Genomic DNA, 16,564 nt, shown 5'->3' with positions numbered 1-16,564 from the left:
GGATATGATCAAAGCAGCAGATTGATTTCAAAAGTAGGATAGTGGCGTATATTTGATTAGTAGTTTGGCATATTCTGGATTAGAGATACATACATACATTAGAGAGTCATGCTTCTATTTAATTCCTTGTAAGTTCTTTGGAATTGCTTAGATATTCCAAAAGTTGTGGTTAGCACTACTGCAGTTAAGCTGTTTACATTTAAATTTAGCATTTAGAGAAAGAAATTTCCATCTCTAGAATGTAGCGCGCCCAAAGAAATATGACCTTGGGCAGTCTCTTAATTTGAACTTGTATTTTATGGGCTGCACCAGGTTTTGTCCCATCTACTAAACCAGTTCTTTATTTGGGGTTGCTATTATTATTTAAATACCTCTGTGAAACTAGTTCCTGTTAAAGAATTAATGTATATATATATTTTTTAAATAGGACTTCCCTACCTGATGAGATCCTTATTTGCCCTGCCTTCAACTCTGAGAGCAAATGAGATACAAAGAATCTCTGAGCTATTTTAAGCCTTATTGCATGGCCTTTGCTACCCTCGATCTGGCAGACCTCCCTCTTTCTGTATTAATCAAATCTGTCTGCCGCTTTCCCTCTAACCAGCTGTATAACTGATCAAGCTTCCAATATGGAATGGACTATCGTGGAGCCTTTGTGGGTATAGTGGGGGGTTGGGAAAATCTGGCATGTTTATGGATGATTGCCCTGGAGAGCTATGTAGCTGTTGCTGAACTGACATGAGTTCTTTTGTCCAGGGAGGTGGGTTTTTTTGGAAATTCTGTCCTGGTTAGAAGTTGAGAGCAATCAGTTCAAGCCAAATGTCTGTATCAGTCAGCTGAGGGGGAATGTAAAGAGCTTTGCTGGAAGTGTGTCTGCTCTCCAGTTGCTTCCTTTAGCCTTCACTTCACATTTTGGGACAGGAAAAACACCCTGCTTGCCTCTACCAGTGGGTAAATAGCAATGATCAAAGAGAGCGCTCTCCTAAATCCTGACTGAGCTGCCTGATTGTGTTTGCTCTGAGAGCAGACTGGGAATGACAAAAGAATTACTGCTAAAATTAAGAGAAACATGAGCTATGGAGCTGAAATAAATAGTCAAGACTCCAACAAGAACAACGGGAGTAAAATGTCAGCGCTACAGAAACTGGAGAATCTTGCAGGGCGGATCTTTTACTGGGGGCCATGGAATGATGCAGGAGCACCAAGCTCTGGAGAGGCTGTCTTTGAATCAGAGCATACTACTGCCTGGAATAAGCAAAGTGAGTTGACAAACTGAGCATGATTTCCAAGGGAGTGGGAATTGATGCAGAGTTTCCAACAGCTCTGCTACTCAAATGAAGCTTTAGAGGTGTTGCTGCTCTTTAATAATGACACGTGGAGATATTAATGCCTGAGTGTGGAGCAGAACATTAAAACAGGCCTCTGATCTCTCCCAGCCTAGCCCATAAAAATGGATACCACTACTGTGGAGGCCATTCTGGCTTTTAAATACAGAACCACCTCATTCTCTATATCAAATTACCCAGTTGTTAAGGGTAGGTAGGTTATTTAATAACACTAGAGCTTATTGTTGTGTAGCATTTTATTCTAAAATTCACAGAATTTATTTGCTCAAATTTGGCCATCCAGTTACTAACTGTTATTGATTCAATATTCTATGTGTAATCTGCATGGAATATGAAAATGCGATTCAGATAAATATATAACTTGCCACATAGAAAATGGAAGACAGGCCCCCAAATACATGTTTTCATGCAGAGGTGATAAACTGCTTATGCATTGCTATGACAAGAAAACAAAGATGGAACTCCGTTTCATATACTGTTTTCTAACATAACTGTTCTCTGACATATGAATGCTTTGGAGAATGGGCATATGGGTGAAAAAGTATATTTGATTTTTGTACTTCTACTTCCACTTGCTCCCAGTCAACGATTTAGCTATTCTATAATGGCCTCTGGCTTGTGTTAATATGTATCTGAGAATAATGCTTGTTTCTGCTTGGCAAACAAACCATTTTTAAGTAGCAAAAAGTAGCAAATTATTTTTACTCTAATATCTCAAGCATTAATTCCCACCTTGATAACTACCATATTTTTCAGAGTATAAGATGCTCTGAAGTATAAGACACACGTAGCTTTTGGGGAGGAAAACAAGGAAAAAATCTGCTTCTGCCTCCCAGCAATTTGCCTCCTTGCCACAAACAGCAAACAGTGCAGACAATATACACTGTTTGTGGTGTTACATTTCAGACTATACTTGTATAGATGCTGTTAAAATTGATGTGCTTCCTGGAAGTATAGTTACTCTCTGCTATTTAAAAGAAGATGCAGTATCATTGAGCCTCTTCAGATCAAGCATTTATTTTAAAAAGCGTTTTCATTTTGTTAAGCTGTCTAGAGCAATACTAAAGCAGTCTTTTAAAAAATAAGTCTAATAATTTGAACATTCTATAGGCATTTATAGTTATTGACATCTTCTTACAGCAAACAGCCTGATTAGCACAAGAAAAAAAAAATCTGCTTCTGCCTCCCAGCAATTTGTCACCTGGAGCAAACAGCAAGTTTCACTTTCGGTTTAAGCGCTCTCCCGATCATCAGCTGTTTCAGGCTGCAGGGATTGCTATAGCCTATTGCAGCCTCCGCAAGTCCCATTTCCCGTTTGCTACAAGGAGATAAATTGCTGGGAGGCAGAAGCCAAAGGGTGGGGCTACATTTAGTGTATAAGACGTCCCCAAAATTTCACCCTCTTTTAGGGGGAGAAAGGTGCATCTTATATTTCGAAAAATACGGTAATCTTTGGCCTCACCTGCCATGTAAGCTCTTCATTGTGTTTCAATCTGAGTATTCTGATTTTTTGATATAGCAATTTCGGTTCAAGGCAGATAAAACACCATAGAGACATAGTTTTGATAGTGTTCTTATTGTTTCCCTTGTCATCCGTGACTTAAGTTACAATTTTTATTTAATTTTGTTTGAAATTGTACTTCATTTGTTTCATTGGCTCAGTCTTGATTCCTAGAGTAGCCTATATCAGATGATGGGATAGTAGTAGGTAGAAGGCGTTCCAATGCCTATGCTTTATTCATTGACTCATTTAAGTAGGAAGGAGTGAATGCAAACTTTGATGCTCAAATATGTTTAAACAAAATAGTCATAATAAGGTTTTTTTTATTGTCACCTAGTTTAAAATAAAGCTTGTAGAACATCTGATGCCAGATGTCTTGATCCTTTAATCTTTTGATGTTGGTATCTCCCCCTTCCTGCATTTGAGCCTGTTGTACATGAATAGCAGGTTCAGAATGGGAGGAGGTCATATGTGACAAAAGATCCAGGAATAAGATATTGAATCTAGGGATATGAATTTAAAAAGTGATTTCTGTGTGCCTTCTGAGATAATTTTTATCTTCGTTGCTCATTTATATGGCTACATCTTGACAAATTGTTGTACAATTTCATTGATGTTTAACTATTAGGCAGTTTAGAAGTATGATACTTTGTTTTCCCCTTTGTTCTTAAATTCACTGTATGTTCCCTCAACTGAGTCTATTAAACTCTCTTGAGAAAAATGTGATACTATATCTGATTAGTTCTAATAAGCCTTGTGGAAATTTTATGTTGGTTTTTCAGATGTCCATTCAATCAGTGAGCTTGAAAAAAGTTTTCTTTATTTGTTGGCACATCTTGCATTCTAGAAATCTAGCTTCAAATGTATTTATTATTTGATTAATTTGTATGGCTGCCCATCTCTTATGCATTCCTGGATATGTAAACAACAGTTAAAACACCATAAAGGCATATATCAATCAAAACAATATGCACATAATTGACAGCCTGGGTAGAAAACAAAACGGCCAACACTCAATTTAACTAGTGCAGGGTGTGCTATACTTTTAATGTAATCATGTCTTTAAGACGTAACAAAAAGCCAGCAAGGTTGGGTCCAATCCAAACTTCCATTGGGTTGATGTTCCAAAGGTGGGTATCATGACAGAATTTTTTTTTTCTTCCTGGGCCCCATAGAAAAACAGCAGCCCCCAAACTTTTGTGCACCAGGGAGTGGTTCGGTGGAGGTTTTTCCAGGAACCGGAGGGGGCGTAGTTTTGCATCCTGCCTGTATCCTGTGGATGGGCTTCGCTTATTTTTGTAACCCAGTTTCTGGCATGCCCGGCCCGGTACCAGTCCATGGACTGGGGACCTCTGGCCTAATAAATGAGAAGCAGAATATGCCTTTCCTGCCAGATGTAATGAGATGGGTAGATATAATTGTGGGAGACAATGCCTCAAGTAATATTTTCTTGTGATTTAAGACAGTTAAAGGCTAAACAACAATAAACAATTTGTCATCTACCTAATAGTCAGTTACTATGGAAAAGAGAATAAGATTGTACAGGTAGCCCTGTACAGTAATTGGAACCGAGAACTATGTTGCTAAGAGACAAAGTCATAAGGCATGACATGATGTGATGGCACTGACTTATAGTGGCAGTTCTGGCCATCCAGTTGCCATTGTTAGATGAATACCACATGGTCACAGCTTCCTGCGGGCACATGATTACCATTTGCAACCTCCTGCCAGCTTCCCCATTGACTTTACCTACTGGAAGCCAGCACTGAATGTTATAAATAGCAATCATGTGACCACAGGAGAAAGTGCTGGCCACAACTATAAGAAAGTATTGTAAGTATCCCCTTGTTTGGCGCTATCACTGAACAAATGGATGTTAAATGAGAACTGTATATTCCACAATCTTTTAAGAAGATTATATGAGAGTTGTAAGCATCTCTTCTATAGGGTCAGAACATACATTTAAAGAGTAGCTGAATTTCTGATACCAAATAAAAATGACTTCTTTCATTGGTCATTGCAAACTAGCATTAGCTGGGCCATTTTTTTGTTTCTCCACATCACCTTAAGTCTCAGCAGAGCCTCTTTATGTGAGTTATACAATGCAGATGTGAAATGCATGATATCCAAGCTGATATTATCTTGGTTATTAAGGATTTTTAGATAGACTTCCTTCAAAACTGAAGTTTAAAATTGAAGTTTAAAATTATGAAAAAGTTGCACGAAACAACTAACAACACTTATGAAAAGTTATCATGGTGAAGTATGATCTGTTTCCTCATTAACGTGTAATATAATTTATGTTCCAATGTTTAAGCTAGTATTGTTTCCCAATCTTGGCAACTTCTAGATGGGTGAAGAATAGTTGAATAGGAGTTCTGAGAATTGAAATTCATGATTGGCAGCATTAGGAGACATGGGTAAGCAATTCAAATCTTTTCTAAGTCCTTTATTTCCTAGAACCTTTTCTCATTGAACCATAGGTTTGATTAGCCCCTTTGTTACTAATTGGATGACCAGTCTATCTTTGCCTTTGCAAAGGCTTATTGTACATCAGTGTTTTGGTGCAGTATGGTTTTTTTACACTCCCCAAATATATATTTTTATTACAAATGAAGGCAAATATACGTATCCTAGGATAATGTTGCAGGATCCAATCTTGTTCGGTCACTGGTACCAGAGGTTTAGTCTTCCAAGCTTTCAAATTCATGCTGGAGCCCATCCTCAAGGAACATCTCTCTAGTACAGTATGTGCTTTGGGCTACTCTGTGTTGTATTTATATGATGCCTGGTTGTGTGTGGCTTTTTAGTTGTTAATTGGGGAGGGGGGTGATGACTGGCTATTAAGTCATTGGCTGTTTCCTCCTTCTTCCAAGCCCTTGCCTCCTCGGTATTTGATAAACATGATAATTCAGCACTCCTGTTGACTGTTTCTTCCCTGGCTGTTTTTGTATCTGCTTGTCCAACAATCTTAGTAGCTGCAGCATTGAATATAAGTCTTTGTTCAGTGAGTTCAGGTCTCCTCATCTGATTGCTCATTTGTGTTCTTGCAGCCTGGTAGTTAGCTTCCTCCGCGCCTGTCCTACATAGTCACAGGCAATCAATGCAGGGAATCCAGTAAATTATATTGGAAGTATTGCCAACCTCCAAGTAATCTTTACAATGCATAATTTTTCCTCATGTAGTAGCCTCTGAACGGTGTGCGATGGCACTTGCAGATTTTGGAAACTATGTTCTACTGGTTCCGAAATGTTTTTGATGTACTTTCATACCTTTTATTCCCATTTTGTATTCTGTATACAAACTTAAGATAACTAGCAATGAAATGAAAATGACAAGTATATAAAATTACAATAGAAAAATATATGAAAATTAGTAAAAAGAAAATCAGAGGATAAAACAGATAGAGCAATAAAAAGACAAATGTTGATAAAGTCTAGTCTAAATAAAAATGCATTTGCTTGGAAATAGGAGAGCAAAGAGAGAGCTAAAAAAATATCTGGGGGGGAAATGTAGCCATTGTAAAGCCCTCCCCGCCTCTTCTCTTCAGCCATTTTATAATTACCAGATCTCTTCAGATGAGAAGGGGGGGGGGGAAATCCCATGTAATTTGCAGGGTAATGCAGTAATATAGAGACAAAATCTTTGTGTGTCTAATCACACTTGGCCATAGAGAATTCTATTCTATTGGAAATCTGTTAAGTGAGGAAAAATGTGAGCAGGTATTTTTATGTTGTTGAAACCTGCACGCATGGAAGTTAAAACATGATTCCTTGTTTTTAAGGAATTAAGAGGTAACGTTAAACAAGCAAAATCATAGATACCCCTCAGACTTTTTAAATCATTTGACAAATGTAGAATTAAATCTAATGTTTATTTTAAAAGGTTTTTAATTCATTTAACTTCTATAATACCATCTGTTGCTTAATAAAATCAACTTGACCACTTTAGTATAGGTTCATGAAATACTTTGTAGACACCCAGACAAACTCCATATCATTTTGCATATTTGAAATTGCTTAACCTTCCCCAACTTGGATGGGTGGGGTAAATCTATTCCATTCATTTTTATATTTCTCTTTACTGATGTAAGTTTACTTTGCTGTTTTAGTAATTGGATTTACTAACTGAATTTATTTTAAGCCATTTCAAAATCTTTCTTTGAGGACTCCTTATTTCACCTGTTCATCCAGCAGATCTACCAGCTTCTGGTAAAAATCAGCATTAGATCAAAATCAGATCCTGAAAGCTTCTTCCTTCCTTTTGCGATAATGGTAGCATGCATCATGTTACAATTGAATAAAAATTATTTTGGGTGAGGATAGTGTCGTAGTATATGAAAACCTTGTCTTATTCTAAAAATAAATATTGCATTGGAGATTTTTTTTCCAAAAATTTAGTTTTTCCATATTTTAGAAATAAAATAAAAAGCCTTGGAGGAAAAAATGGATAAAATCTACGGTTTCTTTATTCTATATGTTGTTTAACCACACTTTCACATCTGTAAGTATGTACTCTATATTGAAATGTTTCAACCGAGAAAACTTTGGATTTTCATTCTTAACTTTTTAATGGGTAACTAGCTCAGTCTCTTCCCCCATTTCTGCCACATCTTTTCCAATCATCTTATACTATGCTATGTTCGTAGTACCAAATATTGAAGATACTTAAGTTCTAACCCAAGTGGCTATAGTATTCAAGGGTCTTTTGTAGCTAGAAGTAAGCTAGGGGTCACAGCATTTAACAGTATCTAATCAACTTAAGATATTTGAAAGGATGAACAGAATTTGATTTGGTTAATACTTTAATTAGTCTTCCCCCAAAAAACCCATTAAAAATGATAGTGAACCTTTCCCGTCTGGTACCAAGAAACAGTATTGACAAGTTCATTTAATCACCAAGAGTTGAGCTTAGCTTAGGGAAGTTCTCTCATTAAAACCGTGATAAAAATGATATTTTACTCTGCTTGTTAGCTGATTCTGAACCAAATCAGTTTCTGATTCTAATTGAGACTGCTGTGTTGAGGACATGGATACTAATTCTATTCTTAAATCTATTAGGGTCACAATGTACTATCCCTTTGAGAAAATTGCCCTGTCCTTTGTTTTTTATCAAGCTGCTGTATCATGGCTGAGGTTTAGAAATTGAGGGTATAGTAGTTTCATAGATAGCAAAAATATTTGAAATTAAAATAACCAATCAATACAACAAAGATTCTAGTTTGAAGAATTCCAAGCTTTTCTGACTTCTCTAGTCTTAACATATTACATTTGTTTATGCACAGTAACATTGGTGGTTAAGAACCAGAAGAAATTGCAGTCATATTATTGATGGGGCTAGGTGAATTTTTTGCTTTTTCTATTTTTTCTGATGTTTTAAATTATACATACATACATACATACACACACACACACACACACACACACACACACACACACACACACTCTCATTAAGCCTATTGTGGGTTTAATTCATTTATTGCTTCACTGGTTCTGAAAGAAAATAGTGCCATAATAATTCAGCTGCAAAAAAGCAGTTATTCTCAGGTTTTACTTTCTGTGTTCTATTGGATTCACAGGGTCATAAAATTAATCTTTAGAGTGGCTGTTGGGCTTCTATGAATTACTTTATTGTGATAAACTTGACATACTGGTTTAGGTGATCCTTTTATGACACTGTTTGTTAGTTCCAATGTAAACTATGATTATATAAATCAAAAAGTGACTTTTAAAAAGAGGCAGTCAGGGAAATAATACAGCTATCCTGTTTCCCTGAAAATAAGACCTCCACGGATAATAAGCCCAATTGGGCTTTTGAGCGCATGCACTAAAATAAGCCCTCCCCCCAAAATAGGCCCTCCCTGAAAATATTGCAACACAGCAGCAGCCTTAAGGTGACCACACTCGTCACCACCTGCACCTCAAAAATAATAAGACCTCCCCGAAAATAAGGCCAAACGCTTATTTCGGGGGTCAAAAGAAAATAAGACTCTGTCTTATTTTCGGGGAAACACAGTAAGTCTACAATTTTAAGCAATAGTTTGTCTGAAGAGGATGTGATATCTAACTTCTTTCTAAAGGTAGACTACTGTTCTTTCTCCCCAATAGTGACAAGAACTGTCTTATTGGTCATATGATGAAATTCTGGGATTCCTAGATATTTATTTCAGAATCAGGTCTGTTCTTGGGTTGAACCTGCTGACCAAAACTGGCCCTAGGCAAGTTGGCAGTTGTATGCAATCTTCTCTGCTTATAGATGAACTTCCAAACATATTGAAAAAATTATGTCACTATTCAAGTATTAACTACTCCTGGCAAATTTTCTGCAATTGTTTTAGCACAACACATCTGAAGTTGTTGCAGTTTGCATCTGTGTTACATGGCATTGCTTCACACTATGCATTTTCCTCTCTTTATATGGCCTTTGCACTTGGAAACAAACTGGAAGACAGTTATGACATACTTTTATTACAAACAAAACATCTTTAGAGAACTTGTCACTGGGTATGGAATCAGCTGAAGTTTATAAATACTGGATTTAATTAGCCTCTTACATAATGTATTAGATTTGCACCAAGCATGAAAAATTCTAACATTCCTGCTTCATGAGCTGAATTCTGTCAAAATAATGTTAAACTTCTATTTACAGTAAATGTTCATTTATTTATTTGAAATATACCTTCCTTTCTGCTGAGATAAGCTCTTGATCAGCAGAGAAAATTAGGGAACAATAGAAACATTTTAAAAATACTATTGTAAGTTAAATTAATATTTAAAAGCATAGGAAAGACATGTTACAGATTTTTTAAATGCTCAAAGTCTAGATGCATCTTCTGAGGAAGTATGAGTTCTGTAGTTTTCACTGGCAGCTGAAGATCATGGAGCACTCAGACCACTGAATTGTTTTTTTCAGGGAGCATTGCATAAACTTGGCTATAAACTCTGTACCCCTGGGTCTAGTTTCCTAACTACCTCTTTTCATTTAATCTTATTCAGAGTTTTAGGTGACTAATCTATTACTGAATTTCAGAATACATCTTTGAAATTAAATGTTAAAGAGCAGCAGAGCTGAGTATCATTCTGAGGATACTCGCAATAGAATACCTTTCTGAATAGTTTCATAAATACAAGTCACTGTAGATCAGTGGCCTTGTATTGAACAGTAGCCCCCTAATATTATCCTCTGAACAAAGCTTAGCAGAAATAATTGAAATAACAGTAAAACAATATCCAAAAGAATTATCTAGTAATCCACAAGTATATTATTCTAAGAATGATGATAGGTGGTATTGAAAACCACTGTAACGGACAAAGAAATTTAAGCATTATGGTCAAAGCTTTTGGAGTTGCAGAATGTTTGAAAATTAGAGTTTCAAGACAAATGTTAAGCTTTTTGTTAGGAAACTTTCTGAATTAACCTTTGGGTTAATTTTGTATTCCATAGATTAGCTGGAACGACAGTAGTTATCTCTGACAAAGTGGGAAGCCATTTGAACATATCTGTTTGGAGCTGGAGTATTTTAGCCATTTTTGCAGAATCTTATACTCACCACTAATCTCAAACTCACCAGAGAGTGATCTATCAATGATAGTAGAGACATTAAATTTTCTAATCACTAGCTCCATGTGAACCAAATAACAAATCCAGCATGTGCTTTTCTGCATCTATAAAGCCCCATACTCGTTTCTTTGCTTGTTGCTGCTTATTTTTACATTGAAAATAGTATTTGATAGAAAATGCAGGAAATAATAATTTTGTTCTACATTTGAAACAAAACAGAACACCCGCATTCAGAATTTTCCAACAGAATAACTTTGAGCAGAATATTCTTGTACGAGAATATTCCACCATAAGAACAATGGACACTTGAAATGAGTCCTTGCTCCCCAGGGCCACAAAACCTGATGGGTGGCAATCTGAATGCTATATACAAACAAATTGGTCAATGGGGTGACATCTCTTTTTTTAAAAAAATTAAGATTTCAGATTGCAAATAATGCAAGCTATATTTAAATATATTGTTTGCATCCTGTCTTCACGACCAACTACAGTACTATGATAAGAAGCAACAGCAATATTTTTACCGCAGCTCAACACATACTCGCTACTGTGGAAGAAGTAATAAGATGGTGTGAGTAAATCTGGGTTGAAGAAAACAGTTTAACTTTTAGAGATTGTATTTTGAGCTCAGATATAAAGTCCTGGAGAAATTATAGAAGTTCATCACTGCTGGATTACTTTCACTACTATCAAATGTATCACTAAAGCTGTTAAAAAAAGTACAGTCTGAGAAGTCATATGGTAATAATAGCTCCTATTCAGAATTGAATCCTAGATATTGTGGACTAGGTTATTGCATACTGTGGTTTCTTTGTCTTCATTTGACATTTCAAACACAGGCTGGCTAGTCATTTGTGAGGCATGGTGTAGTGAATCCTGCAGTGTGCAAGGGGTTAGACGTGGTGACTTCTTAAGCCCTTTCCAACTATATGATTCTCAAATTCTATAAACATGTTAGTGTCCTTGATTGAGAGGAACACTGAAATGGAGACTAGATAATATTATTCCTTCCAAGCTGCAACTGTTCCTTGGCAACAATACTAGAAATGGAATTTACTGAAACAAAGATAAATTACAAGATGAATGAAATATTTTGATAATTTGAGATTTCTGTTTAAAAATATATTTAAAGACAACACTGGATAATTGCATAAGCACTGAAGTAAAATTAAGTGGTTTTCCTGTGGTTTCGGCGGAAGGGGCTACAACAGGGTTTGTTACAGCCTGATTGGTCCAGAGACTGAGGGATTTTTCTTAAGTATCCTCCTTTCTCTCTCGGCTCCCAGTTTCCCTCAGTCTTTGGTCCAAGCACTGTGGCTCCAGTGAAGTATTATATTAACTGTGATAAAGATTCGATTATTGGATATTTTAAACAACTTGCCATCAGAGAGACATTCTAGTCTCACAAAAGTGACCAGGGGGCTCTGCCTCCGAGCTCCGCGGCAACCTGAGAGCTGCCTGCTCCTTCTGAGCGCAGCGGAGGCCATTTTCGCTAAATTCAACACGGTGGCTCAAACACAGCCTCTAGCGATCATTTTTTTAAAAGCTAGCCGATTCTGTTCGGATTTCAGCCTCACCGCGGCTTCAAAGACCTGCCGCGGTTCGCTTAGTCATCAGAGGGCGCGCCGATCGGATTCGCCAGCCGGCGCAGCACGGCCCTCAGAACAGGAGGTCTGCAAATAAGCTGGGTGCAGGAGTCTCTCAGACTGCGAGGCTAATCCCTCAGAGCGTGGTCGACGTTTGTGTCCTGGTGTGAGAGGTTTCAAATACCCCCGGCTTCTGCCTCGGTCGCCCAGGTCCTCAAATTCCTACAGCATGGTCTAGGCTACGGCCTCTCCCATAACACCTAACGAGCACAGACGGCTGCCCTATCTTCGGTCTTAGCAGGAGAGGGTCATTGGTCATTAATCCAGTCACCATTGATGAAACGTTTCTTCAAGGGTGCGACAAACCTGTGCCCTCCCCCGATACACAGGTTCCCCACATGGGAACCCCGCTGGGTCCCTTGCAGGTGCCCCCTTTGAGCCTTTGAGGACCGTGCACCTTAGGTTCCTGACCCTGAAGGTGATTTTCCTTGTTGCTGTCACTTCAGCTAGACACATTTCCAAGTTGGGCACTTTGTTGTCCAAGGAGGATTTGTGCCAATTCCACCAACACAGGGTTGTCCTGAGACTAGATTCGATGTTCCTGCCAAAGGTCAACTCCCTATTCCATAGGTCGCAGGAGGTCATCCTTCCCAACTTTTGCCCCTCTCCTTCCCATGAGAGGGAAGTCCGCTGGCACTGCCTAGTTGTCCGCCGTGCCCTATGCATTTATCTCAGGCGTACATCTCCTATCAGGCAGTCGGAGGCCCTCTTCCTGTCTTTCCAACCTAGGTCGCTAGGGGCTAGGTGTCTTCTGCCACCATAGGCAGGTGGGTGTGGCAGGCCATCATGGAGACCTATCAGACAGTCCACCAGGTTCCGCCGCAGGGCATCACCACCCACTCCACCAGGAGCGCGGCTACCATGGCCGCCTGGGCTACCAGAGCCCCACTGGAGGATATTTGTAGGATGGCCACCTGGGCCTCTCCCTCCCCTTTTATTCAACACTATCGCCTTGATCGTTTCGCTTCGGCGGACACGGCCTTTGGCCGTCGGGTACTCTAAAAGGTGGCGCCCCCCCTCCCCCGGAGTCAATGACCCACCCTGGGACTTAGCTTGGGTATGTCCCTGTTGTAGCCCCTCCCACCAAAACTACAGGAAAAAGAATGTTGGTCCTTACCTGAACATTTCTGTAGTAGAGGCGGGAGGGGCTACTTTCCCACCCTTGGTTTGATCAAATGGGGTTGGGGTGATCGGTGTTTTCTTGCTATATGTGGTTATTTTCCTTACATAATGCTGTCAGCTTTTCCATTTGACCTCGTGAAACTGGGAGACGAGAGGGAAAGGAGGATACTTAAGAAAAATCCCTCAGTCTCTGGACCAATCAGGCTGTAACAAACCATGTTGTAACCCTTCCCGCCTCTACTACAGAAAAGAAACGTTCAGGTAAGGACCAACGTTCTATTTCTGCAATGTTCAGTAGGAAGTAGGGATTTAACTCAGATTATAAGAGACATAAATAGTATTATAGGAATCAGATCATAATGTTCTTATGCTCTGAAAAACATCCAGTCATTCAGTCATATTAGATGGGCCAGAATGAATTGTGGAAATTGTAGTGTGTTAGGGTAATCTGGCTGGCCTTCATTCTGTTCAAGAAACTAGGAATGGTCACTAGGAAATAAATTCTTCCTACTGTCACTGTAAAATATAAAGTGTCCAGCCATTTAACATCTCTTCCATTGGGAATAAAATAGTCTTATAAACGAATATTAAGAACACACAACATTAGGGCTGAATGGAATAAAATAGAATAACAGTTGAAAAGGACCTTAGAGGTCTTCTAGTGCAACCCCTGCTTAGGCAGGAAACCCTATACCGTTTCAGATAAATTATCTACCATCAGAAATGATTTATCTGTTGGAAATTCTCTTTGACGGAGCATAAATACGGCTCTTATTTGTTCTGAACAAATGTATTCTTCAAAAAGTTAAGGAAATAATTGGAGTATGCTATTTTTAAATCGTAATCTGACTAATAGAAAGGGAATGTTTGAGATTGTAAAAACTATATAAAGTTAAGGGGAAATAGTTATGAACTGTTAGCATCATGAACTATGATGACTAAAGTAGGAAGAAGAGCATAAAAGCAAATGGTTTTTGTTAAAAATTATAAAAACTAGATAATCAAATTTTAGTGTGTGGAAAAAAATGAGAGCAGAAAACATGATAAAAATAAAACCTGACATTTCTCCTCAAAATGATCAGGACAGAAAATAGAATCTTTAAAACAAAATTGAAAAAACATCAAACTGATTTGGGTTACCAAACAGGAATGCAAACAGGCATTTTGTGTTGTAAAAAAATAGTGACTGTCAGACCCTGGAACAAAGAATTTTCACCATAACAACACACAGCTGTCCAGAACATCTGTATTCAGTTGGCATAAGGAAAGACTACTTGGCCAACAAGAAAACTATAATGCAAATCCAAGATATTTTGCTGCCTGAAGTAGAGTCCAAATGTGTCTCCTTCCCCTCTATGATTATGAGCCAACACACTTCAACACTAACTCTCAAATGGTGGCCAACAGCTGGCTTCAACCTGATGTGTCAAAGACCGTAATTGGTACTGGAATTACCATTGCTAAGCAATGTAGTTATTAAGCAAGATGGCAATTCCGACACTCCCAGTTGCCATCATTAAACAAATTACTGCAGATCTTTAAGTGATGGTATCACATGGTCACCACTTGCAGCCTCCTGCCAGATTCTCCATTGGTTGGTTATTGGAAGCTGGCAAATAAGTTGACAAATAGCAACTGCTTGACAGTGCAATGTCATAATCATGAACTGGGAATAAGCACCTGGATCACAATCACATGACTGTGGGAATGCTACTATGGCTGGAACTCCAAAGACCAATTATTAGCACCCATTGTTCAGTGCCATTGCTGAATGAGTGGTGGTTAAGCAAGGACTATCTGTACTTTAGAATCATGATGAAAATGTATAAAATACTGAAATAATATATAAAGGGGGTGGTTATATATGTGCCCATACAGTTGTAAGAGGTCGGGGCTGATTTTGAACATTGGCCTTCATATATACCCTGTTTTTTTTCAAGAAATATGGGTAGTCTTTGATGTATGACCACAATTAGAACTGGGATTTCCATCAGAAATCATCATAATTGCAAATCAAATCACCCGATTTTGTTACAACTTTTACGTTAGTCATTAAGCAAATCGTAGCAGATGCAATTCCAGCCTTTCCAATAGGCATTTTTTTGCCAGAAATCGGCAAAGATCATGTATCAAATTTATGTGACAGCAAAATACTGTAGCTGGTTGTAACTGTGAGCTAGATGTCAAGTGCCAAACATGGAACTACATGAAGGGCTGTGATGGTCATAAGGATAGGCCATAAATAACTTTTTTTCAAGGCTCTCGTAAAGCAAACAAATGGTCATAAATCAAGGACTGTCTACCTATATACTAAGGTACTATGCTTTGATCAGCATAGATTGACAATTTTGTATCACATTTGTTGAGAGTTAGACAAAGCATACAACTATATTGGAAAGCTGGTATTGTCATTTATAAGTGGGTAGATGGAAGAAGACCCTCCTGAAGATACTGACCTCTAACAAAAAAGTAGCAGCTGATGCTGGGCCTGGGTGTTGATATTGGTATCAAAAGACAACAAAGATGCTTTACTGTCTATGAAGGGTAATGAACTGAGAGGATGAAAATTGACCTTGCTCAACTTTGGTTGCTAAAGTACCAAAGAAAGAATTAACACTTGTCAAATAATTGATAGTTGTATCAATTAGTACTTCCTTCCTTTCCCTCTTCCTTAGAACTCACTAACCAATATTTCATCACTTTTACCTTGCTTCAGCTACACCTAGCTTGCTTGCTTGATGCTTAAATATTTTATACTATGCGTTCAATATTTGCAGTTACTGTTTATTTGTATTTAATTATTTTTAACATTTTCTCTTTTTCTTCAAAAACTATTTTATATTCTAAATAATAAAGCTTTTTAAAGGCCTTGGTTTGCCTTGCTGTGTAGTTTGATGTACATGTGAGAACTGTTCTTAAATTGAAGTTTTTAACTCTTCTTAAATCTGTTCTTAAATCTTAAACTTAAATTTGGAACGCATTCTGTGAAGATATACAGTCATTTCTGCATATTTTCCAACTTTAGCTTCCCAATGTTATATTGTCAACAATCATTCATTGGGCCAGATTGATTCTTGTCACTTCAGCGGATATCTTAATAAATGGTGATACTTTCTCTTTATGTCCTCTGGCGATTCTACCTAATAAAAATATTTGTGGTTTTAATTCTAATTCTATTTTCTGGAGGCTTTGGTATATTTCTAGTACTTTTGAGTCTTTTTTTCCCCAAAACCATCACATATGGTAAATACTCCTTCTTTATTGTGGCCTTGTCAACTTTTATGGCTGTGTGAGTTGTCCATCTTAATCACTGATGGAATTTACTCACTTACTTGCATATATGCCTTCTGAGCTTGGTCCCTGATCGTGTCATCCCTACTAACTATGTA

General features: G+C 37.9%; 1 protein-coding gene across 4 annotated transcripts in view; it reads left to right on the top strand.

Moving 5' to 3' along the window:
* PRKACA (protein kinase cAMP-activated catalytic subunit alpha) overlaps positions 1-16,564 on the top strand; it is a 77,387-nt gene that overhangs the window by 17,814 nt on the left and 43,009 nt on the right. The window contains exon 1 of one of the 4 annotated variants that reach the window (XM_014061060.2): positions 455-1,259. The exons of the other annotated variants lie outside the window; for them this stretch is intronic. Within the exon in view, the coding sequence (XP_013916535.1) occupies positions 1,070-1,259 (190 nt within the window). The 5' untranslated portion in view covers positions 455-1,069. Of the gene's footprint in view, positions 1-454; positions 1,260-16,564 lie in introns of those variants that run through there. 4 annotated transcript variants of the gene reach the window in all.

Source organism: Thamnophis sirtalis, unplaced genomic scaffold, assembly GCF_051295495.1.
Source record: "Thamnophis sirtalis isolate CommonGarterSnake01/CBP01778 unplaced genomic scaffold, rThaSir2_p1.2 scaffold_3, whole genome shotgun sequence".
Classification (NCBI taxonomy): Eukaryota; Metazoa; Chordata; class Lepidosauria; order Squamata; family Natricidae; genus Thamnophis; species Thamnophis sirtalis.
Note: the sequence above shows the minus strand (reverse complement) of the source record. Positions and strands in the feature narration are given on the sequence as shown.